This window comes from Orycteropus afer, unplaced genomic scaffold (genome assembly GCF_000298275.1).
Source record: "Orycteropus afer afer isolate SDZICR_OR568_19922 unplaced genomic scaffold, OryAfe1.0 scaffold00581, whole genome shotgun sequence".
In the NCBI taxonomy this organism is placed as follows: domain Eukaryota; kingdom Metazoa; phylum Chordata; class Mammalia; order Tubulidentata; family Orycteropodidae; genus Orycteropus; species Orycteropus afer.
Window position 1 is genome coordinate 292,759 of NW_006922168.1, and position 19,563 is coordinate 312,321.

Sequence of the window (19,563 nt, forward strand, 5' to 3'; positions counted from 1 at the left end):
AATTTTCAGCTCCCCGACTGCTAATCCATAAAATCTCAAAATGCTTAGGAGGCTTTATTATTATTATTATTTTTAACAATAGCTCCCATGGTGGCAACAGCCACGGTGGTCACTTGTAAATCTGGAAACATCTTGAACACTCTGTCATTAGTTTCATGTATGACGCAAAACAGAAATATTTTCAAGTGCATGTGACTAAGAGTAAGAAAAATATACAACTATATTTAAAACACTTAAATATTTCTAACAAAATATCATACATTCAGTTTAAACAAGAGTTAATATCCAGACACACTTTTCCAAAATATCTGATGCTAGTTGAAATTTAGTGACCATGAGATTTTCGAAGATCCTTCTAATTAGCAAAAGGTGTACAATTGTGAAGCACTGTACCATGTTTTTCTGCAAACATGTCAAATGCAAACTGATGTCTCTCTCATAAACTGAAATACTGCCACTTTATTTTTCTGAACGGTGCTTTTTGGCTGTTAGCAAATCTCATAGCTTTTTTCCATTAAAGACAATAATATACATCCCCACCCCGCCCAAACAACTGCAAACTTCTTTGTGTGTAAAAATCAGCATCTAAACGTGTTCATGCTTCCGTGTTATCTGAACTACACTGAGATCTTTACAAAAAGGAGATTCACCAAGTGTAATAGGCCTACACTAAAATCTCGGCTTTGAAAGAGCATCAGACGTGTCACACTTGTCATTTCCAAGTCACTGCTGTTACACTCACAGACACGGCAAAGAGCTTGAAATATCAGAAGAAAAACATTGCCCCCACTGGCTTTTCCAGTAAAGAAAATGGACCACGAACCAATACATCTGCGTGAAAATGGCCCGTCAATTTTAGTCCCCTTCCCCCCAAAAATGAACAATGCCACCAGTTCCTGCTAATACCCATAAGCTTCCTGGCCAAAGCTCTACGCGATCAAACAGAGGCCCTCAGTGTGCCGACTCTGGCGAAGCAAGCAGAGCAGCTTCTGCAGTTTCCTTCTTTCTGCCTCCATCAGCCAGTCCCCTAGATCCTGTGTTCGTTCCTTCCGCTCACCAAGATTCCGAGCAGCGCAGTATACAACTTTCCCCAAAAATGAGATACATAAGGTCACTACATAATACTGTGGAGGAAGTAAGGACAGCTTGTCAGTTGGGGAATCAAGGCACTTGGTAGCAGGAGGCAGGGAGCAGTCCGGAGAGGATCCTCTCAGTGAGTCAACAGTTTGAGCCGAGTAAGCCAGCTGACCAGTAGTGATGGCTCTGTGGAGGACGACTTTGTGGATGAAGAAACAGCTTTCTTTTTGGTCCCCTCCTCCTGGAACGGAATCGTGGCGCTGCTGTGGAGGTCTGAACTGATGTAGCACCGGCTCCCCCGGATGTAGTCTGCACCTCGAACGAGAGGCCTCTCCGTGGAAGGCTTGGAGAAACGGTAGGGTGGGGAGGAGCTTTCTTCAACTATAGGGGGGATCCGCTCGTTGCTGAAGTATCGACAGAGGGCGTCCTCACCTGTTGTCAGACAAAGCCAACACCTCCATTAGTGTGAAGCCCACACCGAGACGGGCACTGAGACCATCCATTGCACCAAGCCCTGCAGTGGACCTTGCCTGCTCTAACTTCTGATGCCACTTCCGAAGGTGGGTCCCATATCCTGCTTAGCCCCCTGCCCCAGGATGTGCCCCAGGGTCTCTCGGATGGCAAGGCCCACCTGATCTGAAGGCATCTCCTGGGTGTTTAGGGAGCAGAAATACAAAAGGCCCATCTTACTTCAAGAGGCTCTGGGGGAACAATGGTTAAGCTTAAAGCTACTAATAAAAGGTCACTGGTTCAAACTCACCCACTCTGGGAGAACGACCCTGTGGAGAAATTCTACTCTGTCATGTGGGGTCGCTGTGAGTCAGAATCGACTCAAGGACATCAACCACAACATCTTACTGCAGTAGTGCCTGAGAGATAAAGGACAGGACAGAGGCCAGGAACAGCACTTCATTCCTGGTATAAGAATTCGCACAATTTCACTAAAATCAAAAAGCAGCGAGAAGGCCTGTAACATCACCTCTCCCGGCTCGAGTCCTGGCTCAACGCCACAGCACAGCACGCAGCACGGGCCCCCAGAGCAGTGGCTCTTATCCCACAGCAGCCCTAAGGGGCATTCAGAAGAAGGGGGCTGTCTGTGGTTGTCACTCTGAATAAGAGGCAGGCACTATTCACCTTTTTTAGTTCATAGGGCTCAAGGATTTGAATGCCCCCTGAAACTTGGAGCACTCCCCAAGGAAAACCCCCTCAGGCAGAGTCTTGGATGTCAAAGAGACTAACTAAAAACGCAGGGCACTTTGGTTATATGCAGCCTTCTTGTGATCCAGAAATTCCCCTGCTAAAAACACTCCAAAGATCTATGTGCAAGGATACTTATTGAAGTATTATTTTAAGCGGAGACAAAAAAGTATTGTAAAATGCCCACTAATAGCAGACTGAATGAGCAGGTGTGACAGCCATAGATTGGTTTATCGATGCAGCTGTTTGAAGAAAAAAGATTCTAGAAAAATGTGGCCTATCATTACATGGGGGTAGGCCACATTTTTCTAGAATGTTTTTTCTTCAAACAGCTGCATCAATAAGCCAATCTATGGCTATCACACCTGTTCATTCAGTCTGCTATTAGTGCACATTTTACAATGCTTGTTTTTTTTTGGCATACTGCCTAAGGAATTTGACTGCTAACCAGAAGGCTGACGGTTCAAACCTACCAGCCACTCCTCGGAAGGAAGGCTGAGCAATCTACTTCTGTACAAATGCTGCCTTGGAAACCCACGCAGGGGTTGCTATGAGTCGGGGCCGACTCGACGGCAGTGAGTTTGGTTTTTTGGTATTATTAGACAGCATTCGCTTCACACCGCATCACTGACCATCTCTTCATCTATTTTGTACACCGTTTCTAAGTGTATAATATAAACATAGGAGCAAGTGAGGAGCAACACTGGCTACTTCGGGATGGAGAGGAGATCCATGCCGAGTTCTGTTTTCTTGTTCCTTCTAGATGTTTGACAAGGTACTTGTTTTGCTTTAGTAATCAAAGGGGAAGATTAGTTTTAAAGCTTCCACTGTCAAGGCCACAGACTGGATGATTGCATTTGCATGGGATGTCCAGAAAAGGCAAATCCATAGAAAGAGAAAATAGATTAACTCGTGTCGGGACCTGGGGGCAGGGGGGAGGGGTGTGACCACCGCTGGGCATAGCGCTTCTCTCTGGAGGGCTGCAAATGCTGAAGTTAGGCTGTGATGATGGTGGCACTACTTGTGAGTATACAAAAACCACGAAGCGTGTACTTTAAAAGGGTGAATTATGTCAGTACACCTGTTCTGCCCATCGTGCAGACATCTCTCACGGTAAAGCAATCAGAGTAAGGAACACGGGGAAGGAGGGGGCAAGAATGTTTCCCTTTCCTTTTCCCACCTTCACACTCCCTGCATCCATCTCTCAACATGTGAAGGGAAGGAAGACTACACGCCAGCTCCCAAGCCTGGCAAGGAGGAAGTTAACATTCCCGTCTAAACAAAGGACAGCCCTGCCACCTGCTGACAGCTCGGCAGATCTTCACACCACCAGTGGGTGTCTTAAACCACCAAGGGCGGGTCCCACTCTTGCGCAGGGATTCAGGTGACAAAATTTGCCAAGTCCTCTGCAGATGTCAGGGTTGAGCAGGCCCCTACAATGTTCTTCCTTTCTAAGGCTACTGTACTTTAACTTTTCACCTGCTCTGTTTTGCCCCTGCCAAACAAAGTCACAGTGTGCTGCCAGCACTGATAATCAAAGGTAACCTGGCAAAAATAAGAACATTTTTAAACATCTCCTTCAAGACTAGTGGAAAAACCAGTAACATGGATTACAGGGAAAATTAAACTATTTCTTTTCAAATAGTAATTAGTCTCCAACACTAGAGGGATTTGGGAGGGAAAAAAACTTGTTTATCAGAAATCAAACTGACTTTAATAGTCATAAAATTCAGGATGAGATTATTTAGTGAACAGTGTGTTCCTACTGTTTGAAAACAAGGCTGTGGATGCCTGCAGCCTTTGTAAAACACACAAGACTAATCAGGGTATTTACAATCACCAGGATTCTGTCGTTCAGCCATTTTTGAATAAATGGATGTTAGCCATCATCAGCAAACCTGGTTTTAGAGATGAGGAAATGGGGTTCAAAAAGACTCAGTATTCTATCCAGTTTTGACAACCCATTTACAAGTCCCTGCATGGTGCAAACAGCTAACGTGCTTGGCTGATAACCAAAGGGTCAGAGATTCGAGTCCACCGGGAGGCTCCACAGAAGACAGGCCCAGCCCTCTGCCTCCGGACTACGAGCCCCTGTAACCCTTCTGGAGCTCAGGCCCACTATGACACATGCGCGGTCACCAGGAGTGGGGAGCTCACAGGCTGACAACGGCTTCTTAGGAGCGGAGCTGAAATTAGGGACTGGATCTTCCAACTCTTTTGCATTTTTATAAATGAAACTTACCTTTCCTGCCATGGCCTCGAGGTCTAGCAAAAGGGTCCACAATTCCCATCCAGCTCCCGTCCACAGGCATGGACAAAGGCCGGGGTTTGCCTGCACAGGAAGAACAGGAAGGAAGGGGATACGGCCGGTGAGTTTACGGGCTTCAGAGACTCCTCCCCTTTATTTATAACTTTGTTCCCACAGCACAACAACCCCGTAAGCAGAAGCAGTGATGTATTTTAAAAGAAAGGATTTCCAACATCATATTTCCATAGCAAGCAACGTGGACAGAGGTGTGTTGCGTCTGCATGTCCACAGAGCAAGGCAACCCCAGAGTCAAAGCCAGGCACTGAGGGCTGACATTGGAATGTTATCTACCCCCAGCCGGGCGTAGAAGCCAGGCAGCCATGACTCCACGAGGCTCCATGGAAAGGGCTGAATAAAGGTCTCATAGTTCTAGCACTTCATTGAGGTTTATGTCTTCCTCGGATTATCCTACAAGTCTACCAAATTCATCCAGCAGTTCCAAATAAGAAAGGGGGTGAGGAGGTGAAGCCAAAGCAAAGCAAACGACACAAACACTGGGGAGCTCACCATAAGAGGGGGTTTTCTCTCTCAACTTTGTGGGCAGAATACTGGTTTCCACCGAATATCCAGGCAGCTGATCGGAATCAGCAATGGTGAATCTGCGTCTTCGGCTCTCCTGGTCCAAGAAGGAATTCGGGGATTCCGAACCCTGGGGACCAGGCGACGGCTGTTTGCACTTACGGAATCCTCCAAAAGCAAAGCTCCCCTTCTCGTCCCTGGAAGACAGTGGGCAGCGATGAAGTTGCTTACAGTGATCCGCTCAGACCGAAGACTCGCAGGAGTCACACACACTAAGACCAGCACACGCAAGAAACTTGAAATCTTTCTCCGCTAGAGGAAAGGCATGATTTTCTCAACTCCAGCTGCCCCTCCCTCCAATACATCCTCTGTGTTGACTCATGGCATCCTTCCAGTACATACCCCAGAACCAAGCCCAATGCCATCTGGTTGATTCTGATTCACTGCAACTGTATAGGAAAGAGAAGAACTGCCCCGTAGGGTTTGCAAGGCTGTCAGTCTTTACAGAAATAGACTACTTCACCTTTCTCCTCTGGAGTGGCTTCTGGGTTCAAACTGCTGACCTTTTGGTTAGCAGCCAAATGCTTTAACCACTATGCCACTAAAGCTCCTTATCCAATACATTACCCCCCCCCCCAAAAAAAACTGCTATGGAGTTGATTCTGACTCATATGGACTCCCATGGGGTTTCCGAGGCTGTAAATGTTTATGGAAACAGACTGCTTCATCTTTCTCCTGCAGAGCAGCTGGGGGTGTTGAACTGCTGACCTTCTGGTTAGTAGCTGTGCACTTTAACCACTGAACCACCAGAATTCCTTATCCAATACATACCAAAACCCATCAGTTGCCATCAAGTCAATTCCAACTCACAGTGACCCTCACTGGGTTTCTGAGGAAGAAAATCTTCACAGATGGCCCCACCCTTCTTCCGCAGAGGGGCTGGTGGGTTTGAACTGCCAACCTTCTGGCTAACAGTGCAATGCCTTAGGCACTACACCACCACAGCTCTTTTATCCAATACATACAAGTTATATTAAATAAGAATTAATACCATGACTCTATTCAATTAGATCTGTCCTGGAAGAAGTGTAGCCAGAACGCTCCTTGGAAGTGAGAATGGCCAGACTTAATCTCCCCTACTTTGATCACACTGTCAGAGGGGACCATTCCCTGCAGAAAGATATCATGCTTAGTAAAATAAAGGGTCAATGAAAAAGGGAAGACCCTCAGTGAGATGTACTGCCACAGTGGCTGCAATGATGGGCTCAAACACGGGAAGCATTGTGAGGATGGTGCAGGACCAGGCAGGGTTCCCTTCTGTTGTTCACAGGGTCGCTATGAGTCAGCGTTGACTTGAAGGCACCTAACTACAACATTCAGTAAGAAGGAGCACTGCTGGTGCCGTGGTTAAGCACTTGGCTGCTAACCAGATGGTCAGGGATTCAAATCCACAACCCGCTCTGCAGGACAAAGATGTGGCCGTCTGCTTCTGTAAAGAGTATAGCCTTGGAAACGCTCTGGGCAGTTCTACTCTGTCCTGTCCTATAGGGTCGTTATGAGTCAGCAGCAACTTGATGGCAACGTGTTTGATTAAATAAGAGTAATGTCTTTTTTTTCATGTCTAAATGTGCTACCGGTTCAAACCCACCAGCCACTCCTCAAAAGGAAGACTGGGCAATCTACTTCCATAGAGATACTGCCTTGGAAACCCAAGGAGGGGTACTATGAGTCAAATCGACTTGACAGCAGCGAGTTTGTTCTTTTTGGAAATGCTATGTATATAAGCTCCATTTCCCTGGGTTCCTGTAGTTGCATTTCCTCTTTTCTCTAAGAATCAGAAGTTCAGGTATAACCTACTGAACCATGTTCCTCATGCCAAAAATAGTTTCTTTGCCAAGATCCAGCAAAGACTCTTCATGAGTTGTCAGATTTAAAATTATGTCAAGAAAATATGAAGAAGTCTTTATAGTCCCAATGGAGAGTGTTCATTTTCTAAATTAAGTAAGAAGCTGCAGAAGATGGATCACCAATTCCAAGCTAATTCCATCAAAATGTCAGCTTATAATAAAACTTAAAGTCCAGTTTGGTTGAGTCCAAGTTACCAGCTGCTTAAATTTTTTGCATCATTAGATGATCAATGCAAAAGCTTTCAGACAAAATACAGAATCAAGTGAGTCCAAAGGGCATCCAAAGATCAGCTTTGCTTCCATGTGACATCCCAGGATTCCAGGTGAGCCTGCTATACCAGGGAGTCCCCGCCCCCACACAACTACCTCCCTCTCTACCTTTAAAGCTGGGAATCTCTCCCCTTTTGAGAAGTTTCATGAGTCAGTACTTGTTTCTGTAACCATTTGCATTTTTTATTCCAAGAAGAAATCCTTTACTGGTGTGTGTGAGTGTGTGTGTGTGTGTTTCCCCCAGATTAAAAGCTCCAGTTCCCTTTGGCTCAACAGTTAAGCGCTCGCTCAGCTGGTACTAACTGAAAGGTCAGCAGCTTGAACCCACCCAGTGGCTCCATGGGAAGAAGATCTGGTGATCTGCTCTCACAAAAATTGTTGCTGTTGTCAAGTGGGCTCCGACTCACAGCGCCCCTGTGTACAACAGAATGAAGCACTGCCCGGTCTTGTGCCGACTCACAACTGTCGCCACGCTGGATGCCATCGCTGTAGCTGGTATGTGAGTTCATCTCGTTGAGGGCCTTCCCCTTTTCGCTGACCCTCTACTTTACCCAGCATGACATCCTTCTCCAGGGACTGCTCTGTTGTAACATGACCGAAGTCTGAGAGACGGGGCCTAGCCATTTTCGCTTCTGAAGAACATTCTAGCTGTACTCCCTCCAAGACAGATCTGTTCATCCTCCTAGCAGTCCATATTAATATTCTTCTCTAACACCACAATTCAAAGGCATCAATTTTTCTGCAATCTTTCTTATTCACCGTCCAGTTCTCATGTGCAGATGAAGCTATTGAAAATACGATGGCTTGATATCCCAAATGAAGGTCCAGAAAGCTTTACTCCACCCACATCACTAAGGTTAGCCCTACTTTGAGGAGGCAGCTCTTCCCCAGTCGCATTTTGAGGGCCTTCTGACCTGAGGGGTTCATCTTCCGGCACTACATTTTCAATGTTGCCCTGCTTTCCATAAGGTTTTCAGTGGCCGATTTTTTCCACCCCCAGAAATGGACCTGGCCACAGCCTTCTTCTAGTCTGCCTTAGTCTGGAAGCTCTGCTGAAGCCTGTCCACCATGGGTGGCCCTGCTGGCATTGAAATACTGGTGGCATAGCCTCCAATATTACAGCAACACGCAGGCCACCACAGTACAGCAAACTGACAGATGAGTGGTGGCTCATAAAAATTACAGCCCAGGAAACCCTATGGGGCTGTTCTACTTTGTCACGTGGCATTTCTATGAGTTAGGGCTGACTTCACAGCACCGAACAATAACAATAACAACAATACGCACACCAGTTTTCTGGCCACTGCTTTTGTGACTCCTTCCTAAGGTCTACACAAGAGCACTCAGGGTTGGGAGTAGGGGACAGGGGGAGTGTAGCCTTAGAGTTTCTAGTAAAACTATCCACGCATTTGGTTATCAGGAAATGCTACTTCTCTATGTGTAAGACCCCATCTCCAAATGATTCTGGTCTGAGAATCAGGAGGGAGTGCTGGTTACTCATCTCCGTGCTATAATAAGGTCTGGGAAAACCAAGACTCAGGCAGAGAAAGATGCTGATTCTTCTCTGTACTCAGAGAAGAAACAAAATAGAAGCAAATAGCTCAGCTTAAAACAAGCACAAACAGATAACAATGCAACTACAAAGTAAAATGGTGCAAGTTCAGCCTCCACTTTGTCTGGGAATGATTACAGCTTACCTGTGTGTTTCTCCAATTCTTCTTGGACAGCTGAATTCTCTGAGGGCAAAGACCAGGTCTGTTTTGTATAAGATGAGAACCCAATCCCAACACCCACTATGCTTTATCAACACTACCTGAATCCATGAGTCGATACAAAAAAGCCTAGATTCCATGCCTAAACCAGGCCCCACATATGGTCTCGTATGCCTATCCTTGTTTTACTCCGGGTCATACGTTGAATGTTTCTTAAAAGAGCCATTAAGAAAGCAACTCTCTCCAAGAATTTATGATCATACTTGCACAAAAATATGGTGTCCCACTCCTCTACTCACATTTTTTTAAGTCTTAGGAAGAACACATCTCTCTTAGAAAAAGGCAGCAGTTAACTATTTCACATAACACTCAGGATCTACTCGGACAGAAATTACTTTTCTACACAGACGATGCAACCTATGCTTCAGGCCCCTGGGGTAGTCCCTGGGAAAAATCTTCACAAGGTGTACCCAAGAACTATGGTTTTGTAATTCTTCTAAATAAGGAATTTTAATACTCTTTTCTCACACAGTCCTTTTCCATCAAATTACAGAGCCTCAAGTCCTACAACACCGGGACCTGTCCCTACCCTTCCCCTCAAGTGTGACCAGACTTTTTAACAAGAGTATCAGCCTCCGCCCTGCCATACTTAGGTTCGGTAGCTTGCTCTATCAATTTCGTCGTGGTCTTCCCACCACCTCTTAGCGCCTCTGTGAACAGGAGAGGTGCCTGCCTGGAGAACGTGCACTAACATACCGCGGAGAGTAGGGCACTGCAGGTGGTGGAGGGATGTAGAGGTCCAGGATGGCCGGCTTCTCCTTCTTCAGCGAGGCCATGGTGCTCTCGGGGGACTGGGTGGTTGTGGGTGGAGGAGACGTCTGAAACAAGAGCAGCAGGGCAGGACGCATGGTTTAAGAGGCTACTGCAGAGATGACTCTGGGCCAGCTCCCCCACCAGCACCACCCCATGGGTACACAGGGCAAGGCCACCCACATGTCCACAGCTGTACCCAACATTCATCTTGCATGGGTCTTTGAGACTCAGTTAACTGAGAGCTTTTTGACAGAATAGATACACAGTGATTCAGTGGTAGAATTCTCACTTTCCATGCGGGAGACCTGGGATCAAACCCTGGTCAATGTACCTGATACGTAGCCCCCACCCACCTCTCAGTGGAGGCTGGTGTGTGGCTATGATGCTGAACGGTTTTCAGCAGAGCTTCCAGACTCAGACGGACCAGGCAGAACACCTGGAAATCTGAAGATCAGCCAGTGAGGACCCTGTGGGTCACCCACACAAAACCCATCATGGGGACAACACAGGACTAAGGAGTGTGTCATTCCATTGTGTATGGGCTGCCACGAGTCAGGGACCAACAGCAGATATACAGTGGTAAAAGTATGGTCTCTGGTGCCAGGAGCCCAGGTCATAACCCGAGCTCTGGACAAATTACTTAAACTCTTCTGCCTCAGTTTCCTTCTATGGAACAGCCACACCAACAATGCCTGTGGCACAGAGCTGCTGAGAAGCGACAGGAGCCAGTTCATGAAGTCCCTACCAATGCCGCTGCTATTAGGAGTCAGGGCTAGAAATCTCAGTCTGGGTGTGATCCTGCCAACACCGCCACTAGCTGTCCTTCTCCAAGGATATCAGTCCATGTCTCCGTGCCTCACTCATAAAACAGAAGCAAATGCAGACAAGAACAGTGCCAACACAGGGCAGCTGTGAGAAGGAAAGGCAGTAATGCAACTGGAGGGCTCAGGAGCCAGCTCGGCAGGGAGCCGGAGCACGGCCCCACCCTGTAGATTCTGTATTATTCATACACACAAGTTAATTTAAAAATTTAAAGTCCACGTAGCTTCATTTTAATTATGTTGACTGGTCTCAGAAGGAGCTCTGGTAACACCATGGCTGAGCAGTTGACTGCTAACTGAAAGGCTGGCGGTTTGAACCCACCTAGCGGCTCCATGAAAGAAGGCCTGGTGAGCTACTCCCATAAAGCTCATGGCCTTGAAGATACAATGGGGCAGTTCCAGCCTCAAAAATACAATGGGGTCCCAGAATCCGCACAGTGGCCCCTGACAAGGACAAGCCCTCAGCGCAGATCAGGTCCCTGCTGGCTCTCCCCTCCCGTCCGGCCTCTCTCCTTCCCTTTATGTTTTTCCCTCGAAAATCACTCTCAAAGGAATCTATGTCTCAGATGCTGCTTCTAGGGAACGTCCCCAAGACCCTGCTGTTATCAGATGCCGGTAAAGACATGTTGAAAGCATTCCCTCATCTCCTCCATGCTGGGCACTTCCATCTGCCAATCCAAACCCCAGAGACCTGGACAGGCTCCCAGCACTCCATCTCCTCTGGGAAGAATGTCCTAACCCACACGGTCCACACCCAGCTTCCTTCTCCTGACACAGCGTTTACCCGTGTTGTCGCAGGGCTAGCAAGAAACACATACCACATAAATGATCTATGATGAATCAAGTACCTCAATTATGTGAAGTAGGAGCTCTGGTGGTGAAGTACCTAAGGCATGTGACTGCTAACCAGAAGGCTGGTGGTTCAAACCCACCAGCCACTCCAAACCCACCAGCCACTCCAAACCCACCAGCCACTCCTTGGAAAGAAGGTTGGGCGATTTACTTCCATAGTGATACCGCCTCGGAAACTCAAGGAGGGGTCGCTATGAGTTGGATCTGACTCCACAGCAGTGAGTTTGGTGTTTTTTGGAATATGTTAAGTAGGAACTCTGGTGGTATAGTGGTTCAGGCATTGGGCTGCTAAATAACCAAAAGGTCTGCAATTCGAACCCAACAGCCCCTCTACAAGAGAAAGATGAGGCGGTCTACTTCCATAAAGATTTACAGCCTTGGAAGCCGAATGGGGGTCACCATGAGGCAGAATGGACTCAATGGCAGTGAGTTTGGTGTGTTTTTGGATTTTGTTAACTAAGGACCTCTCGTGGTATAGTGGTTAAAGCACTGGGCTGCTAAAATAACCAAGAGATTGGGCATTCAAACCCAACAGCCCCTCCAGGGGAGAAAGATGAAGCAGTCTGCTTCCACAGGGATTGAAACCCTGTGGAGCAGTTCCATTCTCTCCAAGGTTGCTATGAATCAGACCAGACTCGATGGCAGTGGACCTGGTTTTGGTATTATGTGAAGTAACATAATCTTAGAATTGCAATAAAGGGAGGCTGCACCTCCTACTGGGGGATGCAAACAGAAGGAGCTAAGGAGACCTACACTCTCAGTTATTATGTAACAAGTGACTTGTGTTCTATACCCCTCGGGGCTCCAGCCTCTGACCAGTTGCTGCAGAATCAACTCCAACTCCTAGCATCCATACAGAACTGCTCTGTGCTCCGTGGGGTTTGCAAGGCCGGAGTTTTGGGAAGGGGATTGCCAGGTCTTTCTTCCAAGGTACCCCTGGGTAAACTCAGACCTCCATCCTTTCAGCTAGGAGCTGAGCTTGTTAGCATCTGCACCATGGTGTTACTTATGTTTAAATCCTCCCTGTAAGGAACACACATAGGTGCATTTCCAGTATCATTCTGTGCCCAAAGTGACGGTCCGAGATCATCGTTCCTTTTTGTTGAAGATGTACAAGAAGGCGAGTCAGTTACAGATACAATTTAATCTGAATTTTATAAAACAGCATTAACATATCATTCCTTTTCATTTGTGGTTTAGTAAATGAGCACGAAAGACCAACGGCATCACAACAGGGTGTCAGACAACATGGTCTATTGAGGTGTCGGCCAGAAGGAGGTGTACTGTTTGTAGACAATTTAAATAATAAAACTCCCTCAGAGTCAGTGTTTTTTATCATCAACAGAGGCTGGCAATCCTAACGATGTCAGAGACACCACACCCATCCCTGCCTTGGTTCATAGTAACCCTACAGGACAACTGGGCTGTAATCCTTACGGAAACAGATCACCTGGTCTTTTCTCCCTCAGAGTGGGTGGGTGGACTAGAACCACTGACCTTTCAGTTAGCAGATGCTAACTATTAACCATTGTGCCACTAGGGCTCCTTGGTAAACCACTGCTAATAGCTCAGCCCCATGAGGCCTCCGTAAGATCAGTGTGCAAACTGTATACATTTAAACTAGTATGTACTTGATCCAGAGAGGAGGAGAATGAACTGTCTGTGATGTTGGAAATGCCCCCGTCTGTGTCGTACAATATGACAGCCATTAGCTGGAGGTGCCTTTTAAGCACCTTAAATGTGGCTACTGGGCCGGAGGAATGGAATTTGTACTTTTATCTAATTTCATACTTAAACAGTGACCTGTGGCTAGCGGGCACTGCCCTGCACAGTGCAGCCCTAGACTTTAAGTTTCCATATAAAGGCAGGAGTGTGGCATAATTGTACATACATCAACACTACCTTCCTGAAACCAATCACCTTCAAGTTTTAATCTCTTTTTAGAAACGATTCAAACATTGTTTTGCTCCCGGGCCTATGCTGGGTGAGGGCTTCCAATGAACAACCAACCTGCACAAGAGGTGGCTTCCACCGTAGGTTCTTCAGGGGAGCGGGAGCGAAGTGGAAGGAGCCTGTGGGGCGCTTCTTAAGCAGTAAGACTACTCCTGTGGGGTTCTCTCTCAATTTTCTCACCAGGTTTTTCAGCTGCCATCCCACCTTCAAAAAAAAAAAAAGAAAAGAGGTAAGGGGGCTTGCTCGTGAATAATGAAAAAAATCAAACCTAGAAATTTATCCCAAGAAGTTATGGGCAAACAGAGATAAATATGGTCACTTTAGCACCAGCTAAGACAGTGGAAAACTTGATGTAGACTGCAGATTTTAATGGATAAACACAATGGCCTTAGATTTCATAAAGAGTATATCTTAATAAACAAACTCACCACCGTCTGCTGGTTAACTTGAATGACTTCGTCACCAGCGTGGATCTTCTGACATCTGTCTGCAGGGGACTACACAGAAACAAAGAGACATGACGTCATCGTAACAACCCTCTGTTTCTCTCTGCTTCCATTCCTTCTTTCTTTCCTCTGCAGACAACTAGCAATGAAAATACAGTTTTCTCAGAGAAAATTAAACAGTATACTTCAGTCCCCCGTAACTATGTGGGCTATAGAACCTGCCACAGGAATACCGTATTATGTATGGTTACAACTGGTAACAGTCAAAAAACTCAGGTTCATCTAACCTAGCCTTGGGAATCTGGATACGTTATTGAAAACAATTCGTTAGTAAAAGTCATTGGTTCATCTCAAAAAAATCACCATAAAAATTAATCTTCTTAAAGCTAACCTATTGTTTCAACATAAGCATGACCTTTGTAACTCTTGTCATCCCATTTCCTTTTAAACAATTATTAAAACTAATTCTTACTTTTATTCAATCTTGGTTTACTTGTTATCACAATACTATTAAAGTAGCATTAAGTAATAACAATTAAAATGCTTTTAAACTAGAAAGATGTTGGCAGTGGGAGATTTCTTTCTTTAGAGACATTTAATTTAAATGTTTTATTTCATTTTTAAGCTCAATTCAAAATGAGTGAGTTTCAGTGTCAAAACAAAATCTAGACTGTGTTTCTCCCAAGTAAGACATAGTTAAAATTTGAAAAAAAATCTATGTATTCATAAAATGATGTAATGTATTTGTCACACATATGTCTGTAAGTATTCCTGTTCATGTAAGGTACCCAAAACCCTTGTGTTTAAGACAGCACATATGACTTGAAAGGGGAGGGCAGGAGCATCTGATTTCTAATTATAATCAAATGTTATGTAGGCCAGAGATTTTATTTTGTAATTTGCACAATCTTCAAACAAAGTATAACTATCCAAAAAAAAAAAAATAGCACCTTTGGACACCAGGAGGGGGCAGAACTCAGGACACACTTTCTGGGATTTCACTCTCAACAACTGTGACAGGCCCAACAAGAGGCAGGCAAACAGCACTGCCCTGTAAAACATTTCCCCTGCATCTAGGTCCAACACTAGGCACTGAGAACTGTGAGTCAGCTGACCTGTTGTCATAACAACCAGAAGCACCTCACCTGAGAGCCCAGCCATGTTCCTACCACAGGGAAATGGCCTGTCTCCAGTCCCTTTCTTTTGAGACACTAAAGAAAAAGATGAATTTCTCTAGGCTCCTGTTCTTTCAAACCTTGTGTGCCAGATGTTTCACCTATCATTACAGACCTACTTAGATAAATCTGATCCTGATTAGCATAGCCCAGTTCACCTGCCTGGACTGAAACATGAAAGAGATATTTGTTTAGGTGAGTTTCACTGCCCACCTTACACCCTCAATCCACATTCTGGGATGGCCCCAAGGCCAGGAACCCCAGTTTATAGATGTACAATCTTAAAACACAAGCCCCATGTCCTGAGTTGACTTCCTTTCCTAAGGCTCCTAGGGCATTCAGTTCTCAGATGTCCTACCAAGTGATTAAGACATGTGCTTGGCAGAACACTGGTAAAGAGAGAGCTTGATACCCATATTCCCCTTAGGGCAGGAGCCCTTGCCTATCTTCACCATGAGCCAGGCTACTGGAAAATGATGCTTGTCCACAGAAGGTCGATGACCGGGAGAAGAAGGCACCTATTCTTCAGATGCTGATCTGGGCTTCGCCTAATCTTGCGGCTGGGGTACAGAAGCATGGCTGCAATTCTGTCCTAAGTCCTGTTGAGGTCTTGAGCAACATCAGAAAAGAAGGCAGATAAATAATTGCCAGACAGTGTTAGTTGGACATTGGAATGACCCTGGCCACTCAGGTAACCTTCACAATACACATGGCAGAGGCCTGAGAAGGCCCATTGGCATTGCTTTACACTCCAGTCCAAGACAGAGGAGGAGGAGGAGGAAAACAGTTCTCCTGGGGGTGTAATGGGATGACTTCTGCCCACCTCCACCCCATACTAGGCTTAAAAAAAAAACATTCTACCTCTGAAGTCAGATGACCTCAAGCGACAGCCGGAAAGCTATCCTAGAGTGAATCCATGGGGTTTACAGTAGCAATGTTCCACACTTTTCTCCAAGACTGAAAATGTTTCAAGACCAGATGGGGCCTGGAACAGCACAGGTCTGGCTGGGTCCAACAAACGTGATAACCACACTGATCACATTCCTAGGTGCAAAGCTTCAACTCTTTCAACACAGAAGCCACCTAGGAGGCACTGAGCTTCTTAAGGTTGGTGGCAAGATTTGGAAATGGACAGTGGTAACGGTTCAGCATCATGATACACATCACTAATGTCACTGAATTGTACACACAAAGAATGTTGAAATGGCAATTTGTTACATGTATATTTACTGCAATGAAAAACAAAAACGTAAAACAGAAACAACATTCATAGTCCTGAACCCATCCAACTGCAAACAATGTACTCAGTGTATGGGAGTAGATTTAGTTGATGTGGGCCCATTTCTCCAACCAGGCTAAGAGCTGAGATGTTTCTTCATTAGCACCATCCCACACCTAAGAGGAGCCTCTTGTACTGTTCTTGTCTCTCAGGTGACTTGGTATTCTCATTGTCACTCAACAGAGAATGCTTAAAATACACCACCACCGTCACTCATTTGCCTGCCAGAACTGTATAGTTCATTTGTAATTCACTGACTGCCTTAAGCAAAGTCATTTTCGTACACAAAAATCAGGAGTTTGTCACAAACCCTAGTCAGAGATCATGGTATTTTATTTTATCAGAAGACTTAGCAACCAAAGCACAAAATCAGACATTGAAGAGATTATAAAAGTAGTTACCAACATTTCCTCTAGTTTCAGGACTTTTTTTTTCTCTTGTCTTCCTTGATTAAATAGTAGATAAATTCCACAGACACATGCTTCTTTGAACATAGACACAGGGAAGCTAATCATTCTTAGTTTAACATTAATATCAAAGTTGGCTATATTGTAGGTTGCAAGAAAGCACTAAAATATTGCTACTTTTTACAAATTCATCATGTTTGAGAGGCTGAAGGAAAACTCTACATGAAGGAGAATTTATAGAAATGAGCAAACAATGTACACAAGTTTCTCACATTAGAAGCAGCCCTTCTCTTTCTACTCGAAGGACTGGGGTTCAGGGAATCTAAATTTCATTACCTTGCCAAATAGGACAAAATACAACTCTATAAAAAGAATCTGTGTCAAGTAAAAAAAATCCCAAAACAGCTGCTTTGGTGACAAATATGAATGCCATTAAACAACAAAAAACTATTTACATTTTACATAGGTGGTCACCAAACTCAGGTCTTAGAGGACTGGCTCTCAACAACAAAGACATCCCTGTTTTGAATCGATGGTTTAACACTCTCAGGGCAAAAGGAAGAACTAACACAAGGGTGGAGGTCAAAATTGGGCAGGGTCTGTGAACAAGAGCAATGGGGGCAATTTAAATAATAAATTGACAACAGCTGGTGATAAGCCAGGCTCTATAAACAGAAATAAACAAAACAGGCACCCTTGTTTTGACTGCCAACAGTGAAACAACATACATACATTTAAATGAAAATTAGAGAGACCTCGTGTCAAATTTGCTTAAACGCACACTAGTCTTTACATTTAATGGCTCTCCACTTACATTTTCTGTGGTTCCGGTAATCACATGCAATCCATCATAGGTTGACTTGATGTACATGCCCTACAGGGAGTCAAAACATATTAACTCATTACTCCAACATTCAGAGGGATCGCCACCAGTGAGGCCTCAGCTTATGAAACACTAAAGGCAGATCTCTCAGAACAAAGCTCGTTTTTATGCTTCTCAAACCACCATGACACTAGACCCAAAGGGTGGTATAGGGGAACGAAACAAACTGAAGACTAGGGAAGGAAGTCAGAAGTGAGATCCATGCTATTATCATATGTGGATCACGTGTGCCAGAAGCATGTCACAACGCTGGGAACTTGCAAGGAGCCTTCTCGGACCTACTGAATGGGCAAGGCATTTCAAAGGACTTTCCTTCCTAACCATCTCTCTGTTGTTGCTGTGGAGTCGATTCTGACTCATATGGTCCCTACAGGACAGAGTAGAACTGCCCCAAAGGGTTTCCTATGATGTAATCTTTATGGGAACAGACTGCCAGGTCTTTTTTCTTCCATGGAGCTGCTGGTGGGTTCAAACCACTGACCTTCCAGTTAGCAACCGGGTGCTTTACCTACTGCGCCACCAGGGCTCCTTTCAGTTTGCCTAGTGACAAAATATATTCAGTTAAATTTGATCATCAGTAATTGCAGAAGGACTTACACAGCACCGATAACCCACACCAGAATATAGCAGTGGCACACTCAGGATGGGGAAGCAAATTAGGACCAGGTCCCCGTAAACAACCTGTGGCCATCAAGTCCCTTCCGACCCGTTAGCACCATGTGTCCCAGAGTCCAACTGTGCTCTGTAGGGTTTGGATGGCTACAGTTTTTCGGAAGTAGACTGCCAGGGCTTTCTTCCAAGGCACCACAGATGGCTGGATTCGGTTGGCAGCCCAGTGAACTGTCTGTACCCCACAGGAGCCCATGCACATTAAGGGAAGCATGGAGCTGAATAAGTGCCTTCCTAAGAAGCCCAGGAAAACTCGAAGGCACTTGGCATATCACTGAGAAAACACGTCTGCAGTTTTACATGTTGTTGTTGTTGTTATGTGCCGTCTAGTCGGACCCGACTCATAGTGACCCCTCCTAGGGTTTCCAAGGCAGTATCACTACAGAAGTAGATTGCCCCATTTTCCTTTGGAGGAGTGACTGGTGGGTTTGAACTGCCAGCCTTCTGGTTAGCAGTCAAATGATTTAGGCACTACGCTACCAGAGCAATTTTACATACTGTTGTGTTAAAAATTTTAATTCAACTGTCACAAGAGAGGAGAAAGGAGATGGGGTGAAAAGCAGTCACCCAGCCTGGCATCTATGTGGGGACACTGGAGACCTGCCTCAGAAAGTGTCTTGCCAAGAGCTTGCCTTGCTCATCCACCTACCCCGCTCTAAGATGAGAATCTCATCAAGCCCTAGCTCCTTCAGGCTCTCCCCTTCTCCTCCCATCCTGAAACCCCCATTCTGAGTAGATGTGTCAGATTCTCCCCTGTCAGGGGCTGGGGCCCTTCCCAGTGCCTGTGCTTGTACAATCTTCCCTCCGCAACAGCAACCCCACTGCTGTCTACTCAGGGCACGTGCCTGACTACCAAGCACTCCCAGGAAGTCTCCCTTGTTTAACTGCATCCACAATCACCTGTCGTTACCAAAGCCCAGCAGAATCCATGTGCGTATGTCTATCAACAATGCTGGCTTCTCGACCTCCACTTGACGTCTGCTTTCCTGTTTAAGAGAGGAGTCTGCCTTCACGTCTCCCCACAGCTACCCACACAGTAGGCATTTTATCCTCCTCTTCCTCATCCTCTTCAACCCCATCAACAGTGGCTGCAGGTGCCAACATTCTGTGCAGCTATGTGCACCCAGCACGAGCCCTCAGCATCTGCTGTCTAATTCAACATGTGAAGCAGTCCGAGGGGGAAGCTGGCATCCCTGGGGGCTGTAAACTACTAAGCACTCAACCATGAGATGAAAGGTCAGTGGTTCGAACCTGCCCAGAGGTGCTTGGAATGCA

At 45.7% G+C, this 19,563-nt stretch overlaps 1 protein-coding gene across 1 annotated transcript in view; it reads right to left on the minus strand.

The window, feature by feature from the left end:
- Positions 1 to 1,210: 1,210 nt before the first annotated feature.
- Positions 1,211 to 19,563, minus strand: part of CNKSR3 (CNKSR family member 3) — a 138,617-nt gene continuing 120,264 nt past the window's right edge. Inside the window, exons 7-13 of the mRNA XM_007956196.1 lie at positions 17,551 to 17,610; positions 13,858 to 13,926; positions 13,487 to 13,633; positions 9,747 to 9,868; positions 5,090 to 5,298; positions 4,517 to 4,606; positions 1,211 to 1,509 (exon numbers count right to left, since the gene is read on the minus strand). Of these exons, the coding sequence (XP_007954387.1) occupies positions 1,211 to 1,509; positions 4,517 to 4,606; positions 5,090 to 5,298; positions 9,747 to 9,868; positions 13,487 to 13,633; positions 13,858 to 13,926; positions 17,551 to 17,610 (996 nt within the window). The remainder of the gene's footprint in view (positions 1,510 to 4,516; positions 4,607 to 5,089; positions 5,299 to 9,746; positions 9,869 to 13,486; positions 13,634 to 13,857; positions 13,927 to 17,550; positions 17,611 to 19,563) is intronic.